Source organism: Schistocerca piceifrons, chromosome X (genome assembly GCF_021461385.2).
Source record: "Schistocerca piceifrons isolate TAMUIC-IGC-003096 chromosome X, iqSchPice1.1, whole genome shotgun sequence".
Taxonomy (NCBI): Eukaryota; Metazoa; Arthropoda; class Insecta; order Orthoptera; family Acrididae; genus Schistocerca; species Schistocerca piceifrons.
The window spans coordinates 775,062,660-775,081,059 of record NC_060149.1 but is presented as its reverse complement, the minus strand read 5'-3'; the positions used below and the strand labels follow the sequence as shown (position 1 = coordinate 775,081,059).

General features: G+C 40.0%; 1 protein-coding gene across 1 annotated transcript in view; it reads right to left on the bottom strand.

Annotated features, from left to right (window-relative positions):
• LOC124721568 (AP-3 complex subunit delta-1) overlaps positions 1-18,400 on the bottom strand; it is a 269,083-nt gene that overhangs the window by 22,917 nt on the left and 227,766 nt on the right. Inside the window, exon 21 of the mRNA XM_047246607.1 lies at positions 1,230-1,491. Within this exon, the coding sequence (XP_047102563.1) occupies positions 1,230-1,491 (262 nt within the window). The remainder of the gene's footprint in view (positions 1-1,229; positions 1,492-18,400) is intronic.

Sequence of the window (18,400 nt, the reverse complement as noted above, 5' to 3'; positions counted from 1 at the left end):
AGTGCAGAAAAGTTTTGTCTTATGGCTTCAACATCAATGAGTCACAATTGGAATCAGTGAATTCATAAAAATACCTCTGGGCAACAATTTGTAGAGAGATGAAATGACTCGCACAGGTTCACTCGTCATTAAGGTAGGTGGCACACTTCAGGATACTGTGAAACTGCTGTCACTGTACAAAGGTGACTGCTCACAAATCAGCTGTGTGTTCCATCTTAGAATATTGCTCTAGTGGTCCTCATACCAAACAAGACTAACTAGGGGGCACACAACATACACAAAGAAGGGCAGCACAAATGGTCACAGGCTAGTCTGACACACAGGTGAGTGTCACAGAAATTTTGAAAAAACTGAAATGGCAAACACCTGAAGACACATGCCAATTATCCCATGAAAGCCCAATCACAAAATTTCAAGAGCCAGTATTAAGTTAATAATCTACATACATTTTTCATCAATCTACACTGCCGACTGAAAGCACTGCAGTATGTATGAACACCATTTACTTCAGAAAGTGAGTGAGTGACTGTACTTGATGCTGTGCTATTGAAAATTTGAATGATAGACAGTCACCTTAATTTTTCCCCTGAAAATTTGGGTGTTGATAGTGAGGAACAATACCAGTGCTTTCATCAAGACACAAAAGTGATGGAAAGATGGTGTCAGAGCCATTAGAATAACAATATGATGGGAGACAACAGTGTCCCTCTTCACTCAGACTAACAACTGATAATTAATTAGATAAAAATCATATTAGATGTTTTAAGAGAAGAGAAAGGAAATATAAGCCTTCAGATACATAATAATTATGCAATAATTTTTGCATTTCAATAAAGCCTTTTTTCATACTGAAAAATCAAACTAATGTTTATTTCATATACATCTGTTTTGTTAATCCTTCGTTTATAGCAAAAACCACATCATAACAGAACTGTCAAAAGTAGAAAAAATGGAGATCATGGACAAATTCAGTACACAAAAAACTGTGATTAAGTTATTATCTACCAAAAAGTAATGATAAAAAAATGCTTCGTTGGCCTCTGTCAGTCTCCATAGCAAGTCAGCTTTTCCCCACACCCTTTACGCATCTGACATGGGCAGTAAAACAGTAGACTTACTGGTAATGTTTTGTGGTATTGTTGTTTCCAAACATATTTCTGAAACTACTGATGTTAATTTTGTGCTGGCAAAGATTAAGTGGAAAGCAATTTATAATATTTTTCTTTTACCAGAGGCTTATCCAAGTGTTCATCCAGAGTCAGCATGTCAGCAGTTGTCGACTGATCTTCCACTGCCTCTTTGGGATGACGTCGTCCAGATTTTTTCTTCTTAACTCCAGATTTAGAGCCCTTCTTTGACTTTTTTACAGTTTTAGCTTCTTCAGTTTTGACAGACTTCTTTTTACTGAGATCATTGGAATCTTTTTTAGTGGATACATTGGAGGCACTATGAGAATGTGGCACAGCAAGTGTTTCATCTTCTCGAAGAGGTCTGAAACATACATTAAATCGAAGAAGAAAATATTAATTTCTAATAAATTGTAATGCAAAATAGAGCTGCCAAAGGGCAGTGAAGAGAGAAGCAACATTGACAAGAAGGTAGATAAAATTATACTGTCAACATCTCCTAAAAAGGGATATGGACGCAAGCATGTGTCAGGTAATCCACTGAAGACATGAAGTGTGTAAACAAGTCCACAATCACATTTGGCACTTTATTTATAATTGTCCGTCTTCCTTCGCCTATGCTATACAACTCATATTACTGATTTCGGCTTACTGCCATTATCAGATCATTAAAAGTATTCACATTAAAATACTGTCGTTGAATAATAATGGATACAGGTGTACCCTTGTGTACAGTTTATTCGATGAATGAGATTTTTATCTGAATACTTTTAATGATCTGCTGATGGCAGTAAGTCAAAACCAGCAACGAGAGTTGTATAATGTATGTGACCAAGACAGGCCTTTAAGCATAATGTGTTAGGCAATTCAGAAATAAGGGGAAAATGTCAATGGTTATCTCATTCTGCTCTGGGTCACGATTCAGACAGCTGAATTTATTTAAATGAATTATACAACAGTGTAAGAAACTCATGGCATAATGAATATATACATTGAAATAAACAGTTTTAGTCTGCTACGCAATTCATTAGCAATAAGTTGCACTTCATTGAAAACATCACTACTCTAAAATTAACACTGTATAATGAGGCCTGCATTGTTATTTCTTAATTAAGGTGCTTTGCATTACTTATAATGTGCACTATATCATGATACAGGTTCTGTATGCCACATAGTGAATGAGAGAGAGAGAGAGAGAGAGAGAGAGAGAGAGAGAGAGAGAGAGAGAGAGAGAGAGAGAGAGAGAGAGAGAGAGACCTCAGAATTTTTTATGTGAAAACACTTAGAGCTTTTTAAATGAAATGAACGTTATGGACATTCTACATCTTTATTCTTTGTTTCTACACATTTGCATCCCTCTGTCACTAGAGGACTCTGAATTGTAGCATGTAACATGGCAGTGTGTAATGTAACTATGTTGGTGCTTGAGAAACAGCATGTAGTAATTGAGTTTTGAACTTTATGACACATGAAACACCCTCTCCTTCAGCACAACAATGTCAGACCACCCGAGTGCTGTGACATCTGCAACAATCTGACACCCTTGGTCCACTGTCATTGATCATCCTCCATCCAGTCCCAACTTGGCCCCATCCAATTTCCATGCACCAAAAGGAGTCATTACTTTTCATCATGCCCTAGTACAATACACTATTGGAACCATTCCTCTTCTCTTCCCCCCCCCCCCCCCCCCCCCCAATAAAGGCACGAAGAATACATGTAGCTGAAATTGAAAATGCGTTTCCGTTGAAAGCGACTGTAAGAAAAATAAAATATTGTTTTTATATCTGATATATGGTCAATTAACATATCGAAAAGAAACCCATCATTGAATGAAATAAGTTGGGAGCTCAATTCTGTTCAACCTGCCTATGTTTTGGAAACTTGTCCCTTTCAGCAGCATCTACATCTACATTTGCGTTGATACTCCACAAGCCACCATACAGTGCATGGTGGAGGGTACCTTGTACCACTACTAGTCATTTCCTTTCCTGTTCCACTCGCAGATACAGCAAGGGAAAAACAATTGCCTATATGCTTCCACATGAGGCCTAATTTCTCATATCTTATCTTCGTGGTCCTTATGCTCAATGTATGTTGGTGGCAGTAGAATCGTGTGGCAGTCAGCCTGTTCTCTAAACTTTTGTAATAGTGTTTCTCATAAATAACGTCACCTTCCACCCGGGGATTCCCATTTGATTTCCCGAAGCATCTCCATAACACATGTGTAGTTTGAGCCTACTGGTAACAAATCTAGCAGCCTGCCTCTGAATTGCTTGAATGTCTTCCCCCTATCTGACCTTGTACGGATCCCAAACACTTAAGCAGTACACAAGAATAGGTTGCACCAGTGTCCTATATGCAGTATCCATTACAGGTGAGCCACTCTTTCCTAAAATTCTCCCAATAAACCATAGTCAACAATTCGTCTTCCCTACCACAGTTCTCACATGCTTTTTCCATTTCATATCGCTATGCAACATTACACCCAAGTATTTAAACGACTTGACTGTGTTAAGCAGGACACTAGTAATACTGTATCCAAACATTACAGATTTGTTCTTCCTACTCATCCGCATTAACTTACATTTTTCCACATTTGGAGCTAGCTGCCATTCGTCTTGTATCTTCCTACAGTCACTCAACTTTGACACCTACTTGAATACTTGCCATTGAGGACAATAAACAGGGTTCCTGTACTTAAGAAGTCTTCAAGCCACTCGTGTACCTGGGAACCTATTCCATATCCTCATACCTTCTTTAACAGCCTTCAACGGGGCACTGTGTAAAATGCTTTCCGAAAATCTAGAAATATGGAATCTGCCTGTTGCCCTTCATCCATGGTTTGCAGTATATCATGTGAGAAAAGGGCAAGTTGAATTTTGCACGAGCAGTGCTTTCTAGAACCATGCTGACTCATAAACATAAGCTTCTGAGTTTATTTTACTCAAACTGAGAATATGTTTACGGATTCTGCAGCAAACCGAAGTTAGGGATATTGGTCTGTAATTTTGCGGGTTCGTTCTTTTTCCTTTCTTACATACTGGAGTCACCTGCACTTTTTTCCAGCCATTTGTAACTTTTTACTGGGCGGGACTTTCATGATAAATGCAGGCTAGGTAAGGGGACAACGCCATAGAGTACTCTTTGTAAAGCCGAATTGGGATTCCATCTGGATCTGGTGAATTATTTGCTTTCAAATCTTTCAGTAGTTTCTGTATGCCAGGGATGCTTATTACTGTGTCATCCTTACGGGAGTCCATCCAATGGTCAAATTACGGTATGTTTGCACGATTTTCCTGTGTGAGTGATTTCTTGAATGTGAAATTTAAAACTTCGGTTTTCATTTCGCTACCTTCAACTGCCACACCAGACTGATCAAAAAGGACTGAATGGAGGCCTTCGACACACTTAGTGATTTTACATAGGACCAGAGTTTTATCTGGCTGTCCCTGATCTTTTGCTACAGTGCAAAGGTGGTAGTAGCTGTATGCTTCATGCATCTCTATTTTCATAGGTGCACGAATCTCTACTAACCTTTGCTTGTCGTCATTTATACGTTCTCTTTTGAACTGAGAGTACAACAGCCTCTGCTTTGTCAACATCATCTGAATTTCATTATTAAACCATGGTCGATCTTTTCCATCCTTTATCCACTTACTAGGCACATAACTCTCCAGACCACGATTTACTATCTGCTTAAACTTTGCCTATAATTCCTCTACATTCATCTCACTGGAACTAAGTGATGCCAGTTTTCTGTCTAAGTAAAATGTTAATGACTGCTTATCTGCTCTATCTAGCAGAAAACATTCTCCTAGCCTTCTTGACTGATTTATAAACTTTCATAATGGGTGATTGAAGGTACCGTGCTTTATGAGGGACTGGTGTTGGAGGCAGGGGCAAAATTTCAAGCTAATTCAATCACATTGCCACTACAAAATAATTGCTTCACAGTGAATTTCAATATGAGATTCCATATGATGATGTCTACATTCAAGGGCGTGGTGGAATGTTACTGAGATACTTATTAAGAATCTTCTGAGAACTAATGTAGTCAGTTAATTGGTAATTACTGCCAGATGACATTAAGGCAAGCAGTCAAGTGCTTATATCCAAGTATGTGGGATCTGAGATCTGACATTTAGGATAGAGGCTGTATTAGTTAAGTAGTGAAGTAGAGTTACAAACATGGTACAAAACAGAGATGAGTATTGTATTATCTGATTTTAGTGGTGGCAGTATGCTGAAAGAGGAGTATTTATTTCTTATGCTTGTCATATTCCAAAACATACAATTGTAGCTACTCAAATCACTATCACACTCACAAGTGATCATCATCATCATCATAGCCATTTGTGTGATAAAATGCTTCTCAACATATGTTGAAACAATGTTTCCTATAATGTTACCTGGTTGCATGTCTCACCATCTCTGTAGAGATGTCCTCAACTGAAATTTAGTCTTACTTATAAAACTCGTGATTCAATGCTGGATTCCAGTATGCAGTTATAAATATATTATATGGACTGATGGCATAGATATAGGTTGTCATCCACAATTTCAACAACTAACATTGGTGGGTACTGTAGCTGGTAATAACAGGCTAAATAATATCTTCCTTCCAGCATCTTCCTAGTATTATATTCCAGCAAGACAGTGTCTGCCTGGATCCTAGCTGAAATGTTCAAACTTTCCTTGCTGTAGTGCTGAAGACACTGTTTCCTGCTTAAAATGGTGAAATGTTTCACAGAGGGTACAGATAAACTTTAGCAATACACATTTAATTAAGCTTATTATTGTGTCTCTTCAGCCTCCAAACATATGGTCCAATGACTGGCTTTAGAGTGTCTTGTGGCATCAGAGGACACTGAATGCCCCATGTCTGCATAAGCTATTCATCCATAATTGTCCTTCCAGCGAAGTACACACATGTGTAAACAAGCCAAAGTTACAGATCACAAGAACTTGGAAGTGAGAACTATTAAGTAGTCACCACACATATTTCATCAATGTGTGCTGTGTTGTCATTACAAAAGAACTTATTGTTGATAACTGACTCCACAAAGATCTACCCGAGGCAGGCATATTTCCATGACCATTTCCCAAATAACACCATATATTTCAACACCACTTTCAAAATAATGAAATCTTCATAAAAACTGAAAATTTTCAGACTACAATACATGGGCACTACCCTCTTCAAAACACACACTTCTTGTTTTGTAACTTGACTAGAACATTTTAACACAATGCTATTGATACAGCAAACTGTATCACTTGCAATTTTTTAGTACTTCTTTCCACCATATGTCATAATATGCCATCATCATCTCTGTCACACAGAGCAAGAACAAAAACAGAAGCTTTTAGACATTAAGAGGCACACACAAGAGAGAATGAGAACTTTGCTAAATTTCTCCCAGAACTTTCCTTACTGTAATTAGGGGGAGGGCACAGGTTCATAAATTTATTGTGGCCTTGTAAAATGTCAACTACAGTAGCAAACAAGCCCAAGGATACCTTTACCTTGTGATACAACACAAACTGGTTTTCATCCACTTGTTTCTGCACTATAGGATTATTCTACTTATTTAGTGACAGAGGAAGTCAATGTGGATGAGGGCATCTATAAAGCTACATCAAATCCTCCAATATACTGAACAATCTTAACATGTTAGTATGATGTGTAAAGCCTCTCTTAGCATTAGAGATATTTCCTGAAAGCACTAACCATGTACAGAAGTATGTTCAGACCTTTCCATTTGAAAACCAAGACTAAACTGTACCAATATCATTTGTATAGTGTTCTCAACAACATTTAATTGCACTATTTTGTCGAAACTTTACATTTTGAGAACTGTGGCAATAATACTACAAGGTCTATAAGTAAAAGAGCAATATGCCACAAGTATGGTTTAAAAAGGTTTATTTGAATCAAACCATGGCTCCTTTCAGATTTTTTACAAATCCATCTAAAGACAGCTGTTTCGAGAAGTAGTGGCTCTGGTCACGAAAACTGAAAATCACTGGGAGAGCAATGTGCTGACAACATGCCCCTCCTTATCCAGTGATGCCTATCAGTGAGGATGACACGGTGGTCGGTCGGTACCATTGGGCCTTCTGAGGCCTGTTCAGATTGAGTTTAATTTAGTATCAATGCAATATAAACTACTTACATCTTTATTTTAAAATCTCCATGTGAATGATAGCCATTATGTTCAAACTTAGCTCCATCACTATAATTGAAAATTTACCTTATTGTTCTTATTCACTGTACGCAGGTTTTGGTATTGTTTATGTATAAACCTTTGTATGTGTAATTCTAGCCATTCAGCATATTAGAAATTATTGTAAATAATTTTACTTCTCTTTTTGGTTTTGTAATTAATTTCATTGCACTAGCAAAGACATATTTTACTAAACCCACACATTCTTATAGCATCAGTAAACTAACATCTTTACCACTGTAATGAATTTGAAAATATTGTTTCTGTTACTCATGTGAAGCTTTGTAAATGTTAATCATGTGTCCTGCATTAAACAGGGAATGGTGTGGTTTCAAGTGTTTTCCAGTGAATTTAACAGCACTCACATAGTGCACATCCACATGTGTGTTGATTTTAAAATTCATAACAAAACACTAGCCGATTTTGTCACACAGAATCATACAGCACATTTTACATTTTAATAACTTTAAAACCTTTTCATAAATGTTTTGATAGAGATCAAAAGAACTAAATCTCTAGTAAATTTTAGCCAACAGAAAACAAATCACTGTTTGTGTGTCCTAGTGCAGCAAACCAATAACAAATTTGAATGGCGGCCCCAGCAAGAAAATAATGAAACATGTAACAACCGTCTGAAGATGGAGTTGTAAGAAATGGTTTGATTCAAATAAACCATTTTAAGCCATACTTATGGCTTGTTGCTGTTTCATTTACAAACTTTATAATATTTAATTGGTTAAAAAAAGAATACAACTTATGCATTTGCTGCTTAGTGTATTAAGGGACACAGCAATAACAGTTAATGGAAACGTATTGGGAAAAGGGTACAGATCTCAATCACGTTCCTGGTTTTGGAAAAAAGCATATGACAGTGTGCTAAGGTTTACGATCTGGAACTGTTTAGAAAAACTAATGGTTACAAATTCCCTAAGAAGAGGGATACAAATGCTATATGAAGACTGCTGAAGTGGTGTACAAGTGGGTAATGGCAGATCAGACTGGTTCAGGACAGAGAGAGGGGTTTGTAACAGGGTAATGCATGTTCCCCATTAGTTTTCATTGCACTTACAGAAGTGATTATAAAGGAAATGGTTATTTGCTTATCATGTAGTTATATGGAGAGAAACATAACTAGAGCTGCAGGGAAGATTAGATGAATGGAACTCCAAGTTTAAAGAGTACCAGCTGACAGCAAGCAATAGAAAAACTGTAGCAATGATTGTGAGCAGGACATCTGCCCAGGGCCATCCGATGCTAGTGGGAGAGGAAACTGAATATGTGGACACTTTCAGTTACTTAGGAAGCCCAATATAAGGTAATGGAACTTCCTAACCGGAAGTACAGAACAGAGCAAGAAAGGGACCTAAAATTTTTCGTGATGTGTGGAACCTTGTGTGGGACAAGGGACATTTTGTGAGAGCCAAACAGACCAAGCTTAAAACATATCTACCGATTATGATAGACAGCTTGTAGTGCTGTGTAATTAATAAGGCAGATTTGAGCAAGTTACATGCATGCGAATGAAGTTTCTGTGACCACCCTTGCAGAAGACAATAAGAGATAAAATTAGGAATGAAGACAACAGAGCAGATACTGAAGAGGATCTGTCAATGGCAGGGAGACTGAGTGCTACACAGTTCAAGTGGTTTTCGATATGTGTAGAGGATGAAGGATAGCTGCCTGCCAAAACAATACTTTATTAGAAATGTGCAGAGGATAAGACCAATACTATGACCTGGAAAAAGAGAGCTGGATCAGATTCAGGAAGATCTGAAGACTAGAAGAGAAAACTGGGAAACAATATCAATACAAGAAGTATATCGAGACAAGTTTCCTGGGCTAGTTTACTAGTCAGTGTTTAGCAGTGTTGTATTCCTGATCCTTATTTTCTGTGTCTTTAAAGTGTGCACGAGGGCTGTCCACCTTGGTTCTCATACTTAAATTGTGGTAAGCTATTTGATGTAACTGTTCTGAGTATCAACAAGCTGAATCATGAATAGGCTATGAATTATGATTTTGACCACTCGACCACGGAGCAAAAATAATGTTGTGAAACTTTAGGTCTTACTTAACTGTAATGTATGTATGGATGAATGAGTGTGACAGGTTGGTAGTTGGGAAGATGAATGCTTGACTTAGTTTTATCGGCAGAATTTTCGAAAGTGCAGCTCGCATATAACAGTGACGGCTTGTGAACCCTACTGTAATCCATTCTTCAGTACAGCTTGAGAGTTTGGAATCCCCAACAGGTCAGATTAAAGGAAGACATTGAAATAATTCAGAGGCATGCTGCTAGATTTGTTACCAGTAGTTTTGATTAACACCTAAGTATTACAGAAACGCTTCATTAACTCAGATGGGAATCTTCAACTTTTGTAGTCCTGTCATCCCCAGTTGTGTATAACATAAGCTGAGTAACACCATGGTGTAGTGGTTATGTATGTTGTATGGAGGGTCGCGAGTTCAAAACTCACCTGGACTGTACAATTTTAATTTCGATATTCAGTTTGAGTACATTCTAGAAGTATCCACAAATGTCAAGAATCATTGTATTGGAACATTCTGTAGCTGTATATATACCTAACGTGTTCTGGCTGGAGGCAGTTCGCACTGCACTCTTGTATGTGCAAGTGCTGAATAAACCTTCGTAAGTGAAGTTGGTGTTTGTCATTCATCTAATTGCACTTTCTTCTAGGTGACATTATTCTGGTGGAGACGCTGGGTATTGGAACTTGTGATAGCGCACATTATCTACAACACAGTGGCCCCCATCAGGCAACAACAGAGCCGCCATTTACATGGCGAGAAACCCAAGTTCAAGCCATATTCAACAGATTGCAATCTACTGGAGGCAGAAGAAGAAGACGTTACAATGACAGCAACTGTGTGCCACCACATGAGATATCCTTCCGGGTTCTCTGGTGACGATGGCCAAGATCCCAACAAGGGGCTGAAAGCTATATGAGCACATAGCCAAATTTAACAAATGGGATGACACCGTGTGTTTGGCTAATGTATTCTTTTACTTGGAGGGCACTGCCAAGCAATGGTATGAGAACAACGAGGAGAAGTTCACAAGCTGGGAAGTATTCCAGGTGGAACTGCGCAAGTATTTTGGCAACACACAACAACAGAATTGCAAGGCTGAAGATAAATTAAAGTGCAGGGCACACTGTCCAGGAGAAACTACAGCATCTTACATTCATGACACCTTGGAGCTGTGTAAAATAGTGGATCCTAGAATGAAGGAGGAAGATATGATTGCACATCTCATGAAGGGTGTTGCTGAGGACATGTAACAAGCACTACTCCTGAGGAAGGTTTTGACAGCAGGCGACTTCAAAAAATTGTGCCAGTAAATCGAGACAATTCATCAAAAAAGAATTACACGCAAGAAATGTGAAACGCTTCCAAACATCATATCGATGTCTGTGATGGAGGAAGCAACTGATTTCAAATGGCTCTGAGCACTATGGGACTCAACTGCTGAGGTCATTAGTCCCCTAAACGTTGTTGTTGTTGTTGTGGTCTTCAGTCCTGAGACTGGTTTGATGCAGTACCTACTGCAACCTACATCCTTCTGAATCTGCTTAGTGTATTCGTCTCTTGGTCTCCCTCTACGATTTTTACCCTCCACGCTGCCCTCCAATACTAAATTGGTGATCCCTTGATGCCTCAGAACATGTCCTACCAACCGATCCCTTCTTCTGGTCAAGTTGTGCCACAAACTTCTCTTCTCCCCAATCCTATTCAATACTTCCTCATTAGTTATGTGATCTACCCATCTAATCTTCAGCATTCTTCTGTAGCACCACATTTCGAAAGCTTCTATTCTCTTCTTGTCCAAACTATTTATCGTCCATGTTTCACTTCCATACATGGCTACACTCCATACGAATACTTTCAGAAATGACTTCCTGACACTTAAATCAATACTGGATGTTAACAAATTTCTCTTCTTCAGAAACGCTTTCCTTGCCATTGCCAGCCTACATTTTATATCCTTTCTACTTCGACCATCATCAGTTATTTTGCTCCCCAAATAGCAAAACTCCTTTACTACTTTAAGTGCCTCATTTCCTAATCTAATTCCCTCAGTATCACCTGACTTAATTCGACTACATTCCATTATCCTTGTTTTGCTTTTGTTGATGTTCCTCTTATATCCTCCTTTCAAGACACTGTCCATTCCATTCAACTGCTCTTCCAAGTCCTTTGCTGTCTCTGACAGAATTACAATGTCATCGGCGAACCTCAAAGTTTTTATTTCTTCTCCATGAATTTTATTACCTACACCGAATTTTTCTTTTGTTTCCTTTACTGCTTGCTCAATATACAGATTGAACAACATCGGGGAGAGGCTACAACCCTGTCTTCCTCCCTTCCCAACCACTGCTTCCCTTTCATGTCCCTCGACTCTTATAACTGCCATCTGGTTTCTGTACAAATTGTAAATAGCCTTTCGCTCCCTGTATTTTACCCCTGCCACCTTTAGAATTTGAAAGAGAGTATTCCAGTCAACATTGTCAAAAGCTTTCTCTAAGTCTACAAATGCTAGAAACGTAGGTTTGCCTTTCCTTAATCTTTCTTCTAAAATAAGTCGTAAGGTCAGTATTGCCTCCCGTGTTCCAGTGTTTCTACGGAATCCAAACTGATCTTCTCCGAGGTTGGCTTCTACTAGTTTTTCCATTCGTCTGTAAAGAATTCGTGTTAGTATTTTGCAGCTGTGACTTATTAAGCTGATAGTTCGGTAATTTTCACATCTGTCAACACCTGCTTTCTTTGGGATTGGAATTATTATATTCTTCTTGAAGTCTGAGGGTATTTCGCCTGTTTCATACATCTTGCTCACCAGATGGTAGAGTTTTGTCAGGACTGGCTCTCCCACGGCCGTCAGTAGTTCCAATGGAATATTGTCTACTCCGGGGGCCTTGTTTCGACTCAGGTCTTTCAGTGCTCTGTCAAACTCTTCACGCAGTATCATATCTCCCATTTCATCTTCTTCTACATCCTCTTCCATTTCCATAATATTGTCCTCAAGTACATCGCCCTTGTATAGGCCCTCTATATACTCCTTCCACCTTTCTGCTTTCCCTTCTTTGCTTAGAACTGGGTTTCCATCTGAGCTCTTGATATTCATACAAGTGGTTCTCTTCTCTCCAAAGGTCTCTTTAATTTTCCTGTAGGCGGTATCTATCTTACCCCTAGTGAGATAGGCCTCTACATCCTTACATTTGTCCTCTAGCCATCCCTGCTTAGCCATTTTGCACTTCCTGTCGATCTCATTTTTGAGACGTTTGTATTCCTTTTTGCCTGTTTCACGTACTGCATTTTTATATTTTCTCCTTTCATTAATTAAATTCAATATTTCTTCTGTTACCCAAGGATTTCTACTAGCCCTCGTCTTTTTACCTACTTGATCCTCTGCTGCCTTCACTACTTCATCCCTCAAAGCTACCCATTCTTCTTCTACTGTATTTATTTCCCCCATTCCTGTCAATTGCTCCCCTATGCTCTCCCTGAATCTCTGTACAACCTCTGGTTCTTTTAGTTTATCCAGGTCCCATCTCCTTAAATTCCCACCTTTTTGCAGTTTCTTCAGTTTTAATCTACAGGTCATAACCAATAGATTGTGGTCAGAGTCCACATCTGCCCCTGGAAATGTCTCACAATTTAAAACCTGGTTCCTAAATCTCTGTCTTACCATTATATAATCTATCTGATACCTTTTAGTATCTCCAGGGTTCTTCCATGTATACAACCTTCTTTCATGATTCTTAAACCAAGTGTTAGTTATGATTATGTTGTGCTCTGTGCAAAATTCGACCAGGCGGCTTCCTCTTTCATTTCTGTCCCCCAGTCCATAATCGCCTACTATGTTTCCTTCTCTCCCTTTTCCTACACTCGAATTCCAGTCACCCATGACTATTAAATTTTCGTCTCCCTTCACAATCTGAATAATTTCTTTTATTTCATCATACATTTCTTCAATTTCTTAGAACTAGTTAAACCTAACTAACCTAAGGACACCACAAACATCCATGCCCGAGGCAGGATTCGAACCTGCGACCGTAGCGGTCCTGCGGTACCAGACTGCAGCGCCTTTAACCGCACGGCCACTTCGGCCAGCAAGCAACTGATTTCACAAGTGTTTTTCGTCTGATAATGAGACAGGAAGTTCAGAAGGCTCCTGGATTGCACAGCGGGCAAAAAACCGAGACACTTCAAGAGGTCATAAGGGAGGAAGTGGAACAGACATTGAACCCAATCTCTCGTCCATCATTTCCCTTTAAAACAGTGAAAAAGTCAAGACCCAGGCGGAGTTATGTTCCTACAATGCCGCATGAGGAACCTGTTTGGGCACCAAGGAAGACTGACGTCTGGAGGACCCAGGATAAATAACCAGTATGTTTCCACTGTGGACGACCGGGACATGTGGTGTGCTATTGTCGAGAAAGCAGACCGATCTTAGCTGATGCCAACTCTGGGACGACGAAGATGAACAAGAAGATGTGGGTACAGGACGATGTAGGTCACCATTGCCACAAGCTAGCCGCTGGAGAGGATGCTCCCCAACACGCCGATCAAGGCCTCCATTGCCGTTTAGCAGCTCCAGCCTATCACCTAGCCAACGAAACTTGGAAAACTAAAGGGTGTGACCTTCCTTGGAGGTGAGGATGCTGAAGAGAAAAATCCCCCGCCATTGATCACTACAAAAATGATAGGAAACTATCAATATCTTCATGGATGGCCGACCAGCCCAAGCTCTTGTGGACTCTGGAGCATCATATTCAGTCATTTCGGAGAAGTACCGTCGCCAGTTGCAGAAAACTGTACTCATCAACAACAAAAGATTTCTGCTGAAGGTGGCTAATGGGAAATATGTAAAACCTATAGGAAGAGGTACCATTCGTGTGGGTATAAGTGGTAAAGCACAGCGCTTAGAATTCATTGTCTTACAAGAGTGTAGTTATGACATGATTCTTGGATGTGACTTTTTGAAAGCTTCTCAGGAAATTATAGATTGTGGTCACTCAAATATTATGCTAGATGAGATGAGATACTGTGGACAGGAAGATGCGCACCTGAGTGTGTGGAGATTATGTGTGCTGGATGAATTGATCATTCCTGCAGTCAGCGCTAGAAAGATAACTGTCACGTGTCATGCCATAAATCAACCCATGGATCTTCTAGTGGAATGTAAGAGAAGCACACCACTGAAGAATAACTTGGTCATCCCAGCCTCTGTCGTCTCGTTTAAGAACGGATTCAGTGAATTGTGGATAGTTAACAGTCGCCGAGAACCACAGATCCTTCCAAGATGCATGTGCGTAGCGAACGCTGAGCCGTTAATTGAAGAACAGCTGAGTGTCATAGAAACCTCCCATGCTCAGTCTGTGGGTGAAATTAGCACTACCACTACGAGACAAGATCTTCTAGCTCGACTGTCACCAGATCTCACTAAAGAACAACAAAAGAAGATACTTGCCATTCTTCAAGAGTTCTCTGAATGCTTCAGTCCACAGGCGAAGAGCAAATTAGATAAATTGACGGTGAACCACTGGATTAGCACTGGAGACCATCAACCAATTAGCCAGAGAGCATACCATATGTCAGCAATGGAACGTCGAATAATTCACGATGAGGTAGAAAAAATGATGATGAATGACATTATTCAGCCTTCGCAGAGCCCATGGTCGTCACCAGTGGTCCTCGTCAGGAAGAAGGATGGTAGTTGGCACTTTTGTGTCCATTACAGGAAGCTTAATAAGATAACTAAGAAGGACGTTTACCCTCTTCCATAAATTGATGATACACTAGATTGTCTGAAGGGGGCTAAGTTTTTCTCAATGATGGACATGTACTCGGGATACTGGCAAATCGAAGTAGATGAGGCTGATCATGAGAAAACTGCATTCATCACCCCCGAGGGCCTGTATGAGTTTAAGGTAATGCCGTTTGGTTTGTGTAATGCACCAGCAACTTTTGAACGTGTGATGGATAATCTTCTACTTCACCTGAAGTGGACGATGTGTCTTTGTTATTTATGTGACATTATGGTGTTCTCAGACACATCTGATGAACATATAAAAAGACTGAGGGCCATTCTTAAGTGTCCCCAATAAGGCAGACTGAAACTTAATCCAAGAAAGTATCTCTTTGGAGCAAAAGAAATGAAAATACTTTGACACCCTGTGTCAACGAAGGTGTGCGGCCAGACCCAAAAAAGGTGAGATCTATAACAGAATTTCCTATTCCTAAAAGTATTAGATATGTGAGAAGCTTCCTTGGATTATGTTCTTATTACCATCGTTTTATCAAAGACTTTTGTATAAAAGCCAGGCCACTCCAAGAGTTGTTAAAAGCTGATGCTAAATTTATCTTGGGTGGTGCTCAACAAGATTCTATTGATGTGCTGTGAAAAGCTCTGACGACTGACCCTGTACTTGGTCTGTATGATGAGAGAGCACCTACAGAACTACACACAGATGCTAGTGGGTATGGGATCGGTGCTACTCTGGTGCAAATTTCGGATGGAAAAGAGAATGTTATAGCCTACACTTCTAGGACACTTACAAAAGCCAAAAGAAACCACTCAACTACAGAAAGAGAATGTCTTGCTGTGATCCGGGTCATGGGCAAATTTCGACAGTATCTCTATGGAAGGCCATTCACAGTTGTTACAGACCAACATTCACTTTGTTGGCTGACACGTCTTAAGGACCCAACAGGGCGACTCGCCTGGTGGGCACTACATCTTCAAGAGTATGACATTACCGTAGTGTACAAAAGTGGAAGAAAACACAAAGATGCTGACTGTCTCTCCAGAAACCCTGTGCAAGACCATCAAGGCTTTGATGAAGATAGTGACTGTATTGCTGTACTCCAGGATCTCTCTGCTGAGCAGAAGAAGGACGCCAAGATATCTCAAATTATGCTTGCATTAGATCGGTCAGAGGATGTGAAAGGACAATTTAAGGTAGTAAATGGATTACTTTGCAGGAAAAACTGATCCATTTGGAAAGAGCTGGCTACCAGTGATCCTAAACACACGCACTTAGATGTTCTACAGAAATTCCGTGACACACCTGAGGCCGGACATTTAGAATTTATTAAGACCTATGATAGAATCCGCAAGAGATTTATCTGGCCAGGTTTATTTAGGAGTGCCCGTCACTATATGTCGCACTGTAGGGCTTGCCAGAGGAGAAAGGCAGTTCCTCAGAAACCACCTGGCAGACTCAGACCTATTCGACCAGCTGAAACGCCTTTCCAGCGTGTTGGGACTGACCTCCTCAGACAATTTCCAATGTCTGCTAGTGGCAATAGCTAGATTATTGTTTGCTCTGATTATCTGACACGCTATGCCATTACAGAAGCTGTGAAAACAGCCGAAGCATCCGAGGTAGCCAAATTTATCGTGGAAGACACTGTATTAAAACACGATGCCCCAAGGCCGTTAACTACAGATTGAGGGAAAGTTTTTCCAATCGAATCTTGTGACAGAGGTAAACCTTCGGTGCAACATTACTCATCACATGACTGCCTACCATCCACAAACAAATGGGCTTACTGAATACCTTACTAAGACCTTGGCCAACATGCTATCAATGTTCGTCAATGTTGAGCAGAGCAACTGGGATGAGGTGTTACCTTTCATGACTTTGCCTACAAAACTGCCAAACAAGACACCACAGGATTTACGCCATTTTTCCAGGTGCATGGGCATGAGGCGACTACGATGATGGACACTGTGTTTCCGTTACATCCTGATGACATGGACAACGACTACATCGGCCAGGTGTAAACCAAAGCTGAGGAAGCTCGGCAGTTAGCTTGACTCCATACACTGCAGGCTCAAGAAAACGATCGCTGAAGGTATGACGCGAGCCACTGCCCAGTTGTCTACCAGCCTGGTGACCTCGCCTGGATCTTCACTCCTGTTTGGAAAGTTGGTCTCTCTGAGAAGCTCCTCAGGTGCTACTTTGGACCTTATAAGGTTGTAAGACAGTTGTCTGATGTTACTTATGCAGTTGAAGATTTTGCCCTTGACGTAAGACGCCAAAAAACAGAAACGGTCCACATTCTTCGAATGAAGACCTACAAGGATCCTGCCACCCAGGGTAAATTCGAAGCTCCAGCGACAGGCAACAAGCGGAAAGATGACTAAGAGGGTAGCGGCAAAAGAAGTTCTAAGAAGATCACAGCCAGGGCGAGCATCAGTCATCGGGAGTCAGAGTATGCAGGACTGGTGACTCATTTCCAGACTAGGACGACATAACACCGAGACGCTGTTCTCTTAAGGAGGGAGCAATGTCGCAGAAGAAGCTGAGTAACACCATGGTGTAGTGGTTATGATACTAAACTGTTGCATGAAGGATCGGGAGTTCAAAACTCACCTGGACTGTACAATTTTAATTTCTATATTCGATTTGCGTACGTTCTAGAAGTATCCACAAATGTCAAGAATTATTGTACTGAAATGTTCTGTAGCTGTATATATACTGTATGTGTTCTGGCCGGGGGCAGTTCGCTCCGCGGTCTTGTATATGCAAGTGCTGAATAAACCTTCGTTAAGTGAAGTTGGTGTTCGTCATTCATCTAATTACACCTTCTTCTATGTGAAAATATTATGGTATGTTGATAACTAATCAAACAATTTTTGTGCCATACATGTTTTGCCTTTATTCTTTGCAAGGCACCTTCAGTGGTAATTTTCATGGATGTTGATTTACATGTTGTGTTTCGGTTCTTTTGTTATTGCTGTTCTGCTTCTTGTAACTGCTATTTGAAATATTGTTTTCAGACTTCATAGCACTAGGAACTGTACACAAAACAAGTGTTCAGTTCCTAGTGCTGTGAAGTCTGAAAACAAAATTTCAAATGCCAGTTATAAGAAGAACAGGCATAACAATGGAGTAGAAACACAACATGTAAATCAACAGCTTTGAAATCTGCCACTGAAGATGCCTTGCAAAGACTAAAGGCAAAACACACATGGCACAATTTTTTTTATTTGGTTACAATTAAAACAGTCCACAA